The sequence below is a fragment of the Coptis chinensis genome, chromosome 1 (genome assembly GCF_015680905.1).
Source record: "Coptis chinensis isolate HL-2020 chromosome 1, ASM1568090v1, whole genome shotgun sequence".
Classification (NCBI taxonomy): domain Eukaryota; kingdom Viridiplantae; phylum Streptophyta; class Magnoliopsida; order Ranunculales; family Ranunculaceae; genus Coptis; species Coptis chinensis.
The window spans coordinates 35,560,399-35,575,580 of NC_141456.1; the positions used below are offsets into that span (position 1 = coordinate 35,560,399).

General features: G+C 34.8%; 1 protein-coding gene and 1 pseudogene across 1 annotated transcript; both read right to left on the reverse strand.

The window, feature by feature from the left end:
- Nucleotides 1–218: 218 nt before the first annotated feature.
- Nucleotides 219–4,646, reverse strand: LOC147523696 (Transducin/WD40 repeat-like superfamily protein). The gene is made up of 17 exons (XM_086572036.1): nt 4,570–4,646; nt 4,380–4,498; nt 4,195–4,303; nt 4,058–4,122; nt 3,927–3,965; nt 3,225–3,321; nt 3,035–3,131; nt 2,915–2,960; nt 2,740–2,879; nt 2,542–2,620; nt 1,996–2,072; nt 1,660–1,744; nt 1,508–1,576; nt 1,365–1,432; nt 1,231–1,279; nt 472–969; nt 219–370 (listed from the first exon to the last, which is right to left on the reverse strand). The coding sequence occupies exons 1-16, from the start codon at nt 4,634–4,636 to the stop codon at nt 580–582; spliced, it is 1,596 nt and encodes a 531-aa protein (XP_086428162.1). The 5' UTR covers nt 4,637–4,646; the 3' UTR covers nt 219–370; nt 472–579.
- A 4,178-nt stretch (nt 4,647–8,824) lies between these two features.
- On the reverse strand, nt 8,825–9,868 carry LOC147523697 (uncharacterized; annotated as a pseudogene).
- Nucleotides 9,869–15,182: the final 5,314 nt, after the last annotated feature.

A 15,182-nucleotide genomic window follows, 5' to 3' on the forward strand; every position in this document is an offset into this window, starting at 1 on the left:
AAATAGGAGGCAGATGGCTCACAACAAGATACAAACTTGGTGAAATATCATTCGGAAGAGATACCGGGCAAACAAAGTCACGTCTATTCAGATAGATTTTAAACATAAAAACGGGGCAAGCTATCACTTTACGACTTGTCTGATGGTCAGTTGTGTTCATTTTTCTTTGCCTCATTTACGACTTGACATTCAAAGAAAACAACAGGGAACTCATGAAGTTGAACGCTTAAAGAACAGGTTTTTAAGGTTAGTTTTTTATCATCATATGGACAGGAAATTCAAATAATAATGCAATAACCAGTATCCAAGATTTCGAATAGAATTTTATATCCAAGACCATGTCATCGCTCTGTACATTTACAATATAATCCTGCAAAATAAAAGAATTCCACATTTAGTTGTATCATTTAATACGGTGAAACAAGAAAGAAAGTAAAAAATAAAAAGGGATGAAATGAATTTCAAAGTTACCTGGATTATATGGATATGACCCAGTCTCCACCCAGGAGCAAGATCAAGCTTAAATTATAGCACGTTTCCTGTGTAATGCCCAAAAAAGGTTGAGCCAACCATCTATTTTCATGAGACGGCAGCAAAATAATCCCGGATGGTTTTTCTTTTTAAGGAGGAAGGTGGATTTAGAACTGAAGATGGGCTGTTGATTGAGCCATCTGGAGTTTTCATCTCTAAAATTTCTTTCCGAAAGGAGCCAGTCAACATCTTTTTTGCAGACTCAGGTGTACTAATTTCAGGTATGTCAATCTCCTTGCTGGGTGAGTGACATCCAATGGCGACGCCTTCTGAAGGATGGGAGGTACTGACAGCTTTCCGGTGATTCTTTGCATCTTCTTCCATGAATAGCTTTCTACATTCCATACTTGGTATTGCCGTTATCCTCCTTCGAATGGCTGACGGGGATGGGGAGCTTGTACTTGAGAAGGGACCTGTTTGTATGTCCCAGATCCGCACCTATCAAATGAAGTGCTTCAGGAGGTCAGTTGGCATTGAGAATGAAGTACATAGAAAAGAAGGCGTGAGCCACACAATGCATTCCTTGGTTCATAATATGATTATAGTGCGAGTGCATTTTAGTGAAGAACATATCAAAGTAACATAGAATCTACAGATAAGTCAGTACATCAAAAGAAAAGATTTGATACAGTATGGAACAAGGTTGAACATAATTAAACATGTGTTTACAGTAAAAATTTATCAGATTTGTGTGCTTACAGTAAAATCATCAGCGGCTGTTGCTATCTTTCCGATTTCATTTGGACACCTGTAAAGTGAACCTTAGACTAACACATTTATTATGAAATATTGCAGAAATCGGGTGCTGGCTTTTGGTTGGAATATTTCTTTACCAATTTACAGCTGTAACCTCTTCTTCATGGCCTTTCAATGTAATAGGACCCTCTTGAGGTTTTTTCACCTGTACATAGTTCATTCTGTCAATGATAATGTGATGTGTGTGTGTTTGGAGGGGGGGAGGGGATCTAAGATATACCTGCCATATGTAGGCATTTCCATCACTTGAACCACTCAGTATGTGAGCTGCATCTGAGCTGATTGCCGACTGCAATTATACAGGTAAAATGAGAAAACCTGTATTGGAAGAATTATACAGGAAAGGCAATAATAGCAATAAAACACGTTTACCTTTACAAAAAATGAGTCGAATCGGCTACCATGAAAAGTATTCACAGGACCTTTATCAAGATGTAGCACATGGTACAGGTATATTCTGATTGATCCAAAAGTACAAAAACTTTGGTTAGTCTTCTTTATAATGCATTAATTAGATTGCATGTTACAGGTCTTTTTCTTTAGAAACAAGGGGTCTATAGATAGCTGTAATGAAAATCATGTCATCAAATAGCGCACATCTCAGTTGATTTTGCAGTATGTTCCGGGTGGTTGAACAATGTTCAAGCTTAATTCAACTTGTAATGCAGCTAAGAATGATGAATGAAACGAGGGAAAACCAGAATGTACCTATTGTCCATGCAAGAAGCTGTTAAAAATATGCCATTTGAATCTTGTGATAGGCATGATATTCCATGTGATCTTTCCTGGATTTAGAGGAAGAGATAAAAGATTTAATGTGGTTTTACTAAACTTCATTTTCAAGCCGTAAATTAAACTCTCATATGAAAGTTATGATACATTCAGACCTATGTAACAGGACACACAATATTTAAAAAATAGCCGTGTCGGGTATGCATCCACGTGTCCACGTCAGACAAAAATCAGACACATATTGTATGTGACATGCCTCAATTTTTGATATTTCACCGTGTCAGAGACAGACACACCTATCCGTGTCAATGTAACTTAGATTTTGACTGATTGAGAGATGAAAAAGCCTTCAAATAAATAATGTAAACCAGCTTACCCTGGTATTGATCTAAAGATCGACTAAAGTGGACATCACAGCTTAAATCCATAGCATAGTACAGTGTCCCTTTTATACATTGTCGTAAACTTGCTTGGAGTGTGCATATTTTATGAACAAGCATCATGTATCCAGTTCCAGCTTACCTTTGTTGTTTGCTTAGTATTAGGGTATGTCTGATTGATTGGGTATTGATAGTTTCGTAAATCCCAGAGTTTAACAACACTGAAAAGAAGCAAAAGAGCAAAAATCAAATAGAAGAACTATTATAAATGAAGCATCAAATGTACTGTAAGAGAGAAAACAAATACTTCGGTTAAGTATACTTCAAAAGCCTCACAGACCTGTCTACTGCTCCGGCGGTAGCTATGGAAACCTCATCTTTGATATACAAAACCGAAGTAATGCTCACGGAAGCAACCTGTAATAAATTAATCACATCAGCCTGTAAGGTCCCTCCTAACCAGTCTCCATGAAATAGGAAGAGGATATTTACAAACCTTTCCCACGCCTACCCCACTTTTTTTGAGATGAAACATGAGCCTTATCGACAATAGCAATTGAACTGAAGAGTAAATGGCACATTAGGACCTCGAACAATTTGCCTAATAGAAGGAGAAGGGTTGGACAGAGACTTACAGTGTGGAGGGTTCCAAACTACTACGTCCGTAAGTGGGATTACATCTCAAGTCCCAGTGAGCAAAAGATCCATCTCTTGAACCAGATACAAGGAGATCTTGTGAGCAAAATAAACAGAGATGTTAGACAAAATGAACATGTAACATTTTCTTGACAAGAATTAAAAGAAATCCTAAAGATGTGAGCCTACCATTATTAGTTGGGTGAGGAGACAGTGACTTCACACTGCCTGTATGCCCTGTCAAGGTGTTAACACATACCCTCCTCTCTGCATCCCATACCTTAATCTGTCCAATGCAAACGAAACTTGTTTAGTTAAACTTTCACAATTATTAAACTATCAGTAATTGACTAGTTTATAGATTCCTGATGGTTACTGTATTTACCAAGTAACTTGATTGCATATCCATTGTGTAAGTTAAGCATCTTGTATTATACCTAAAATGCTACCAATATATCCATGTAACTAAATCACATGCAATTACGCAATTCACAAATAGCAAAATGCAACAATCAACCAAGCCATAAATAACTAAATCGCATGCATGGACTTTACCACATATTCCATCAAAATCTATTTAACATTTTAACTCCTTCCTTTGTTATCCTTGCCTAATATGACATTCAGTTTTACAAGTTACATTTCTATATTCTACGAAACTAATTTTCTAAACAGACATACTGAGCAGGTAGTGTATTTCCTTGAAATGAACAACCAAAGCCTACTTCATTCAAGTGAACATACAATGGTTCTTTCAAGCCTCCCGTATTTCATGACAACAAGTATTTACGAATAAAACATGAGGTATAGTTGAAGTGAAAATATGATTTTCCGGTTACGTTTAAAGCAAAATACAAACAAAACATTGAGAATCAAAACCCAGCAACTCACAGTTTGGTCTCCTGAAGCTGTAACAATTTGCAAGTCATCCTAACAAAATAAAACAAACAAAGCCATTACAACTCAGATTCTTACTAAAAAAATCAAAATCAAAATCAACAACTGAGAAGTTAAATTGTTACCTTGATCCAACACAAGTCGAAAATGGCGTTATTGTGAGCTACCCAATCACAAATCCTAGCTTCCACTGAAAACCCATCAAATTCTCAATTATAAAAAACCCTAGACCCAAATTTCACATTCAAAACCAAAAACAAACCTGTTTTTTCAATACAATTGCTTAAAGAAGGAAGCTTTTTCCTCGTATCATAAAAACTAACATACCCATCTTCATCAGACACAGCTATAAAATGTGCATTCTTGACATTCTACAAAAAAAAAACAAAAATACATTAAAAATTGAACAAAAATACATTAAAAATTTTAGAAAAACAAATACTTCACCTTGCAGAAAGAAAGAGCAAGAGGAGGACAAGGGGTGGAATTGTGTTCGATTGAAATAACCCCAGCACCAATTCTACCTGGATCTGATGATAAATTATCAAAATGTGGTCGTTTTTTAACTGCAATGGAGTGGGAAATAAAGGGGGGTTAGTAATAAATAGAGATAAAATGGGAAAGTTATTAATATTACCTTTGAAGCCATTGAGTTCTCTTGTTCTGATTTCTTGAAAGAATGAGGACGAAGAATAATTTGACATTGAGAGAGATGTTTTGAGGCTTTGTCTAATTTTTTCGTTTTGTTGTTTTATAAATTTTTTGATATTTGGCGCCAGTGATTTTGGTGGGAAGTGGCGGGAACGAAATTATGATTTTTTCACAATTATGGCCCAGTTTCCCAGTTGGGTTTTATTTAAGACGGCCAATTCAGGCCCACAATCACCAATGCAGGCCCTAAAACCCAAGCCCACCTCATTTTTTTAATCAGGTCTATTTGAAGGAGCTAAAACTCTAAAAAAGACAATGTTTCAACGCAAGAACTAATTTAAACACCCTTCAAAACACAAAACACACTTGTAATTTATTCTTGTTCACAAAAAATACCCAACAGCTCGATTGTAGTGGGAGCGCTCTTCTGGAAGTTCCATTGTTGGTCTCTCTCTTTCACTAAAGCAGCTCAAACTTTTGTAAGCACTTCTTCTTCTCCTCCTCTTCACATTCATTTATATTTGTGTTCACTTTGGGAAGAAGTGGTTTCAATTTGGGTACTAGAATATGAAATATTGAATCAATATGGACAGTTTAGATATTGTATCACATTGAATGTGAAACTTGTTCCTGTTGTTGTTGGTACAATCATCCTTTAATTTGAGTAGTTCCATATCAAGTTAATGCAGATGTTGTTTTGATTCAAGATTATTGTTGGTGTTTGCGATTTTGTTAGTTATGACCTATTATGTGCTATTATGATTTCTATACTTATTTCTTTCTTATCCTTTTGCATTTGATGTCGTGTGTTTTGCATAGCAAGTGATTGAGTCCATACACTTTACCATGGTTCCTCTTCTCTCTCTCTCTCATTTCTTCCGACTCTTCCTCGATCGGATGATGAGTTTGATGAATATCAAAATATTCTCAACCAAGTTACAGTTTCAGTGGTCCCGCTCCTACATCATCATATAAGAACCAATGCATGTTTTGTGGAGATGCAAAACTAAAATGGTGAACATGGTGGGTGTACTTTTGGGAGGATTTATAAACGTAGTGCAAGGGTTTCTACTGCTTATCAATTGGAGCAAGAATACTTTGTTGAGAATTCAACATACTTGGATGGTGATTGATTTTCATAGTTGCATGTTATCAAATGAGCAAAAACAATTTTCTTCGCATATTTGTCGATATTGAAAAGCAAAACCAATATTTTGTTAAAAAAAAAATGATGTTATAGGACAACCGGGCCTGACATCGGAGATCAAGGTGAGTATGTGTATTATCAATTAGTTAAAGCAACTAAATTAGTTGGTTTGTGTTTCTTTGTATGTTTTTCCACTCCCCGGTGCACTTACTCAAGTGATTTGTTTAATATATCTCTCTTTATCTTTGTATGTCATTTTTTTTCACTGTCGTGTTAATTAGGTGACAGCTGCTATCCGAATGCTTGATTTTGGAAGTCCAACAAGTCATATAGATAAACAATTCAAAATTGGAAAGAATCTTAGAGAGCCTTAAGCAATTTTGCTCGACTGTAATTGAGCTCTATGCAGAATAATATATGAGAGCACCAACAGAAGCTGATGTTCAACGCCTACTAAAAAAAGGGGAAGTGAGGGGATTTTCTGGAATGCTTGGCAGTTTGGATTGTATGCATTAGACATGGTGTGCTTGTCCAATTGTTTGTCATGGTACCCACGTCAGTCACAAGCAAGAAGCTATTGTGATATTAGAGGCAGCAGCTTCCAGAGATTTATGGATATGGCACACCTTTTTTGGCATGCATGGATCTCATAATGACATTAATGTCTTGGACCGTTATCCACTTTTCAATGATATTATCAATGGGAGAGCTCCTGCTTGCAACTTTGTGCTAAATGGTCATGCGTATCACATGGGATATTACCTATCAGACAGTATATATATCTTGAATATGCAACCTTGATCCAAAGCGTATCTCAACCAGTTGGGAATAAATGAAAATATTTTGCAAGAAAACAAGAGGTTATTCGAAAGGATGTCGAGCGAGCTTTTGGGGTGCTTCAATCTCGTTGGGCAATTACCATAAATCATGTGCGCTTATGAAGTAAATAAGACATGACTTTGATCATGAAAACTTGCATTATCTTGCATAATATGGTCATAGAAGATCAACGCGAGTCAAATATGAGGTTTGCTATGGACCCACGTGACTACACTAGTCTTAATCAACTTGAGGGCTTTGGGCAAAATAGATAGTTTGTTTTGGGTCGATTCTTATCACATTTGCAACAAATTCACAACAATGCAACACATGAACAATTAAAGAATGACCTTATTGAGCATCTGTGACAGAGGAGAGGTGACATTTATAACGATGATGATGAGGACAATATTTGAAGTATTAATAGTGTGTTATTATTGTAGTTTTGTGTATATCGGTCAATGATCACTTTTGTAAAGTGTAAACATTACTAACATATTAACCCTGATCAAATTATTTATTTGTAATAGCAAAAGTGATTTAATATTAGACTCTCATCCTATTTATGCTCTTGGACAACGTATCATTGAATGTGGGCATTTGTCTCTATGATTGTCACAAGTCACCATGTTGAATCTCAGTCATCAATTGCCTCAACTCCTACATAAATAAATATTTTAAGTAGTGGAGAGGGACGGATACTAGTAGAATGTCAAGTTTATTGAAGGGGTTTTTTTACTTAACCCCTCACGGATGTACCCCCCCTTTTGAGATAACCCCCCATTTTGAGAATCATTATTGATTGCCCCCCATTTCAGAGTTAATTTCCCAAATTGACAAATTTGCCCTTATGTCAAATTTGTAAAAATCCTCCATTTTTAACATACGTCTTTGAAAATTTAAAAAAAAAAAAAAAAAAAAAAAAACTCAAAAAATCCGGAAAATTGACCAAAAAAATGAAAAAATAACAAAAACTCGAAAACAAAATAAAAAATATTTGATAAAAGGAAAATTCAAAAAAAAAATCCTAAAATTTCCAAAATTGAAAAAAACAAATCGGAAAAAAATTCGAACAAAATTTCGGCAAAATAAAATAACATAAAAAAAATGCGTAAAAATTTGAAAAATAATAATAAAACAACTCAAAATATAGGAAAATAAATGAATTTTATTATTTTTTCAAAAATTTTGAGTTGTTTTATTATTTTTTCAAATTTGTATGCATTTTTCAATTTTATTTTAATTTTTTATAATTTTTTTTCCCGTTTTGTTTTTTTTTTCAATTTTCGAAAAGATTCGGACTTTTTTTTTTGAATTTTCCTTTTATCGAATATTTTTTAATTTGTTTTCGAGTTTTTGTTATTTTTGTCATTTTTTTTTTTCAATTTTACGAATTTTTTGAGTTTTCATATTTTTATTTATTTATTTATTTTTGAATTTTCAAAATTTTCAAAGACGTATGTTAAAAATGGGGGGTTTTACAAATTTGATATAAGGGTAAAATTGTCAATATAAAAAATTAACTCTGAAATGGGGGACAATCAGTAATGATTCTCAAAATGGGGGGTTATCTCAAAAGGGGGTACATCCGTGGGGGGTTAAGTCAAAAAACCCCTTACTGAATGACTAAAGCTATTGATAGCATATTTAACCATTCAAACATCATCATGCAATAGATCTTTGTCTAAAAGGAAAACAAAAGGCCACCAAATAATCTTTTGACTATACTTCTAACATTCCTCATTCAGAGTTTCAAACACAAAATTCCTCATTAGATCCACATTTGAGTAATTCATCAAAAAGAATAATATCAAGTCAAACTCTCCATAAACACATAAAACCAAATCTTTACATGAAATAACTTCACATTTACACTCATAAAACAATATAAACACAAATAAATCTTCACGATCGATTTAGAGATGCCCAATGGTTATCGGAAAATAATAATAATAAGGGAAATTTTGACTTAACCACCAAAAGTTTGGTAGCGTTTTGACTAAACCCCCCATTTTAAAAATCATTTGAGTTTGCACCCCACTCCGTCAATTTTGTGTGTAACAGACGTTGATATTTTATCTATTGACCATTTTGCCATTTCTGACAAATTAAGGTTTTTCTTCTTCCCGTTAAAACAAATTAAGAGGTTTACTATTAGTTAGTGTAAACCCCCAAATGTCAATATGCTATTTGCATAAACCCCCCAAATTTTTAGTTAACAATAAACGAGAAAAAATCTCACGATTGGGACATAGTTGTTCGGTTTCCAAAGTTCTCACAATTGGAAGGGTACAAAGCTCTCATGAACATGATTAAGAAATATTTTCATGGCTTCATACATGGACCAGCATATGGCAGCTGCAGGAGCATGAAATAACACTCTTGGCTTCAATCCTCGCAACAGAGCTTGGGGCCCTTCTTTTGCAACTATCTGTTTGAGCGCCATTCGGATTGAAGTATTGCTAAATTTGTCAACACCACACACACCCTGACATTGCAATCTAGTTTTGACAACATCCAATGGAGTGGTAACTGCACTAGCCAAAGCACCAGCCGCTCCCCCAACCGTTAGATGAACCAAGATTTGTTCTTCACTCGCATTCTTCGATGATATCTCACTCAAAACCTTCTTCATCGCTTCATAAGTAGCAAAGTGCACAGCCGTAAAAGGCGCATCCATCACAACCGTAGTTTTATACGAAGCATAAAAAGCTCTAAACCCCTATTCCTCCAACATTCTTGTCACACAATCCTTAACTCCACTATAAGGACTCTTCTTTAATTGCAACCTCTGTTTCACCACATCCAATGGAGTCAACACTACATCACTTGCAGTCGTCGCGAGCACGCCTGATGCCGTGTGGGTTAACGGGTGGTGTCCTGGCTTATTTCTACCTAGTTTTTATTTAGATACTTCGTAAACTGTGAAATAAAATAGCGTGAGCTAGACCGGCACCTAGACCAATAGCACATGTGCTATAGTAAAAGCCTAATGGACCTTCTTTTCGCATAATTGAGGTAAAAACTTTACCAGTATTGTGGCGGTGGGCAGATGATGAGGCGGTGGAAGTGGTGCCGAGCATTTGCATACGGTTTTTGAGAGTGTCGACTGGGAACATTGCCATGTGTTCAACCATGCCTGCAACTGAGCCCGCCAACATGAATTTCCAAAAGCCCATCCCATCGTCATGGGCGGAATGGTTGCCCGTCATTACCATTCGATCAGCATCCATGCAATGTTGTGTCTTTCTGTTTAATCTGATAAGTTTGCCGAAGTAGATCTAATTAAACAGGAAGCCCAACACTGAAATTATCAAATTGTCATTCAACATCAAATAAATCATAATCTAATATTGATTTTGGATAGCATGGCAGTAGCATTGAGTGGGGTACTATACTTGCGAGGTTAGCAACACAAATCAAAGATCTCAGATTCTATTCTCATATTCCATCTTCTTCTTTACCTTCTTCTTCGTTTACTGTTAACTAAAAAACTGGGGGGTTTATGCAAATAGCATATTGACGTTTGGGGGGTTTACACTAACTAATAGTAAACCTCTTAATTTGTTTTAACGAAAAAAATAATAAAAAAATTGTCAGAAAGCTCAATCTACTAGAATTAGTAACAAATGTACATTTATAACAATATGTCAAGCTTCACATTTCCATTACTCTAACTTTCCCCACACAGGTTAGACTTGTTCTTCCACCTTTGGAGAATTTCAGCTTGTTGAAGTTGGTACCATTCTCGCTGCGCTAAAGTCATGCCATCCAACTTGGTGTCCATAATCATATTTTCATTAATTAGTCGAATGTGATGCATTTTCTCTCTCTTCAATTGCAAATTTTTCCATTTGCATTTTTTATGATCTTTCAAATCTTTCATCAAGTGAAGATGTGAAACTTTTCATTATTGCATTAGACTTCAATCTGATAGGTTTCGGTTTGTGTCGGCATGTTTATTCCTTTGATCTTTCTCCGCTTTACATCCGATTGGTATCTCTTTTGCCATCGAAGTTTCTAATAGCATTGGATCAAAGCAAGAGTCTATGGATCCCATAGTAATGGGATTGGATGATGAAGAATCTCCACCATTTGGTTCAACGGTAACCCTCGACTTATTTGATTTATTGGTATTTTCATTATTCGTCATCAACTGATTCCATTTTGGAGTAGTTTTCAAACTCTCCCAACAAATATCAAACTTGAATTGTATTCCTTGAACATTAGCGTAAACACATTTTGCCTCCATGATCTAGATAGTATTAAAAATACACACACAAAAGAATTGTACAATGATTAATATCATGTCTTGATAGTAAAAACAAACAAACTACCATATTGATAAACAATACACTATGAGGTTCGACTAATCAGTATTACAACGACAAGAACAATAACTCATCAATGACAATTCAAGTATATATAAGAAATCATAAATACCTCGAACATTGAATCATGTTACCATATCCTACTAGATAATTATAACTTCCTACCAATTTTTAATTTGAATTCCCACTCACCACCACCAAAACAGTTCGGTTTTGAACCCCAACAAAAATCCAACCTCTAAACATAACCAAAACTCGATTCCCCTCACATCCCAAAATCGAGTTCGACTCCATTACTGCCCTGCCCAAAGCTTCCACCGATCAGCCACTATCAAACACCAAACTCTAGCCACCATAAACCCATCGATTTTAATCCAAATAAAAACCCTACAACTTTAATTAAACCAAAAACAACCAAACATATTTTCCCCAAAACTTTCCATCGACGCCATTGACACCCTTTCAGAGCTCCAACAACACCCTTTAAATATTAACCCATGCATCATATCCAACCAACAACCAACCAATCATATTTCACATCCCAAACAAACTAGCAGATTCAAAGAATTCAAATTGACAGTTCACACAACACAATCCAATACAATCAATCAAATAAAAATCAACCCATTCAAACATTTAAACCCCCCAATAAAGGTTTGTTTCAATTGTTACTTGTTAATAAAAATAGAACCTCATGGTTTGGACATAAATCGTAACTTATACATAAACTTATGTTTGGACAAAATAAGCAAATTTTAAATAGACTAACATAAGTAATTCTAACATACGTAGCAATGTGAATGTCAATAATTTCAATGAAAAATAACAGTATCTACTCACCTCTCGTATACTGCGGGAAAAATAATATAGAATAGAACGCCAAAAATCCGATCCAAATCTAGATAAAAGGTGCACAAATCCGCTCCTTTTTTCTTCTTTCTTCTATGTGTAAAACTTTCCATGTGAACTCCTCTCTGTGTTTAATTTTTTTCAAAACCCTCAAAAACAGGGAAGAGGGTTTATCCTCTTTTCCCACGTTTCCTTGGTCTCTCTCCACTAATCTTTATCCTATTTATTTTTATTTTATTTATTATTATTATTATTATTAATCATATATTATAAAAATAATAAATAGAAATAGTCGGGTGTTATAACAAAGGTCTAAATGAAATCAAAATGCACAACACCAATGCACTTTCTTCTCTTTCTAACACAACCATACATATAGTATAAAAAGGGTATCATTCCTTACAAAATCATTTCACACATTCACGTCTGAGGATTATTGTTGATTTGAACAAACACATATAGGATTGCTCCCATTTAGTGAATATCTCTTGTTTGACATTTCATCAAAGACATATACACATACTATATAAATTCAAGCAAACAAATGCCTTACCCGATTTTATATGGTCATCCCACTTTGATGTACTACTTCTAATTGACTGAGAAATCACAAAACTTGTTGACTGCGAGTTGAATTACACCTCATCAATCACTTATCCCCTTCGAATTTCTACTGGTTTGAAAATTCAAGATCTCATGAAACGTGTCTAGTGCCCGCTCCCAAAACCATTTCCCATTTTGGCATGTTCCAACAACCGAATCCTCACCAATAGCCACCTATGCTTTGCACAGTGCCTCATCTTCTTCCAACATTAATTGATCGTGAAGCTGTCATTACGAGTAGTGAAGAGATTTGTGTTGAATTAATGGCGTAGTAGTGGTGAAACGAGTGCTTGTGAAGCAAGTGGTGAAGGTGGTGGTGGGGAAGTTCAAAATATATCCGTTGGGGTTTTGCAGAACAAAAAAATATGAACCGTTAAAATGAAGTGCAGTCACGTTTTATGGTCACGTGCGAACGAGTTTGGGCTTCAGCTTCTGTAAAATCATCGATAGAAATAGATAGAGATACGCAGGATTATAAATTTGGGGTTCATTTAGGGGCTGCATTGGAGGCTGGTTTTTGGATTAGTCATTGAAATTTGAAGTTCAAGGCCCGGATACAGGCCCCGATGGTGATGCCCTAACATAGGATTTTTAGACACAACCAAATTTGGCATGCCAAACATAAAAAAATCATTTCAATCAATATTTTTTAGCAGTTGTAGTATCGGGAGATGGACGATAGCCTTCTGTGTTAAATTGTAACAAACGGTAGAAAGTGTGTCGTTTGTACCTATCAGGCACTTAAAACACAAGCTTTCTTTTATTCCCTCTCATCTCAACTCCTCGCGATATTTAACCCCCTAAAACAAACATAAGGCAAAATAAATCCACTAAAACGAATGTGAGTTGCCACTAATTTAAGGTATTCATCTTCATATTTTCAAAATTAGTTATGTGTTTTTTGTTTGTTTGGGGTTCAGTCAATAATTTCTATAGAATTGTTATTGAGCAATGAGGAATTTTCGGAGCCTCTTGGCTTTAATTTAAATATACAAGAAATAGTAATTAGTACGTCTTAAAGTTAATTAGTATTAGAGATGTGAAGAGTAAACATTAATCAAGTTGAAATGTGCGAGAGACCGATATAATTGAGGATGAACTATAATTTAGTATTAACAACTTAATCAAGCGATGTTTGGAGAAAATGATATAAATGTAATAGGTAGTAAGAGACAGTAGAAAGAATATGGTGGGATAGGAGAATTCAAAATAAAGTTTAAAGATAAGATGAAATGTATGTTCAATATTCTCTTATGGGTAATGACGTCCATGAGATATTACAATGAACATGGTAAACATTGGGTAGTGACATTCCGGGGTAACTACAAAACAATTTATCGACGACGTTCCTCCAGTTAGAAAAGTTCCAGTAGATAAATTAATCTTCACTAACTTGGCCATTTTGAAAGGCAATCACCAAGTCCACTATAAATGGACTTAGGGCATTGCCCTTGAGTCACATAAAGAGTAGGTTCAGAGTTTGGAATGATCACATAATAAATCGCATAAGGTGAAGTCATGGATATCATTCCTTAGAATCAACTCCCTATTTTCAATTGCTAGTCGGGACAACATTAAAGGGTGTCTAACATCACTGAAGCGTTGAATCACATGAAGGCGTGAGTTCATTGAAATCTAAATGCGCGTAAAACTTAGTAACATAAACATGAATGAGAGTTTCATTGAAATCTACATTGCCTCATTATTTACGGCTTACATCTGAGATAAATTCACCAAGCAAAAAGTTTTTCACATTTTGTAACAACTCAACATAACTTTGAAACCATTAAGGATCACTGATTTCCATCATGAGTGATTTAATATCGTCAGGAAAGTTGATTGAATTATTTAATCACTTAAATATTTTATTGAGTCAGTCAAACAATCATTATAAAATAGTCAAGGTGGTTTTACATTCAATGTTATTGCCTTCGACAACACTAAGCACATCAAGCTCATCTCTAATGTTTATTTGATTAATACTTGGTGAGAGTACAATATATATCCTGAAAGTAAGAGAGTTTATTTAAAAACAAGTACAAAATCTTTCAAAGAAATTCATATATTTTCAATGCCAAGGTAAGATAAATAAACACATAAAACTGTAATTCATAAAGTCCCGAGACATATTTAACTGTAACACTTATTTAACTTACTAAGATAAATAAATACGGCGCAATATCAAATCCCAATTGAACTAGCAAAACCAAATACATTTTTGTTTTTTGGAAAATATGAATTTCAAACTTTAACCTAGAGATCGAGGACATGTTTATGCAGTCAGTGTTACGATGTCACTATGTGAGAACTAATGAACACATATCCTATAGAAAGTTAATTCATGTAACTCCAAGCACCTGTAAAAGTTGTAAGCCTATAGTTGATAGGATTATGGGTGAGATTTATAGTTATCTCAAGTGGTCTCGCTTGAATTTGTATTTTTATGTGGTATTCCATAGATCGACTACATGATTGGTAAACTAATGTATTATGGAATTTAAAATTATCAAAACGACGAGGTCGATCTTGCTCACAGTTTTGAAATTTAAAATATCATAACTTTAAATTGATTAAATATCAAAGAAGTTGGTCATAGTGATAACCAATAACTATCATGGTATGGGTTGAAAAAACAATACTTTTATTTCGGTAAAATATTTACGTACCAATAGTTCTTCGTCGTCAACTTTTTGCAACTCGTGGAACTCCACCGGAATCACCACTGACTGCACCTCGTAGAATATTACGACAAGGAATATGGTGAACCCTACATAATGACGTCCCTGATAAGCACCCAAAATTGTAATACTAAACCTTGTAAATACATAATATTTTGGTTAATTATGTGTT

Excerpts from the sequence above, each read along its gene's own strand:
- LOC147523696 (XM_086572036.1), bottom strand. The coding sequence starts at position 4,636 with ATGTCAAATTATTCTTCGTCCTCATTCTTTCAAGAAATCAGAACAAGA. Across the intron at positions 3,322-3,926 it reads CAGCTTCAGGAGACCAAACT|ATTAAGGTATGGGATGCAGA; the intron begins GTGAGTTGCTGG and ends TGCATTGGACAG. Across the intron at positions 3,132-3,224 it reads TCCTCACCCAACTAATAATG|ATCTCCTTGTATCTGGTTCA; the intron begins GTAGGCTCACAT and ends TTTGCTCACAAG.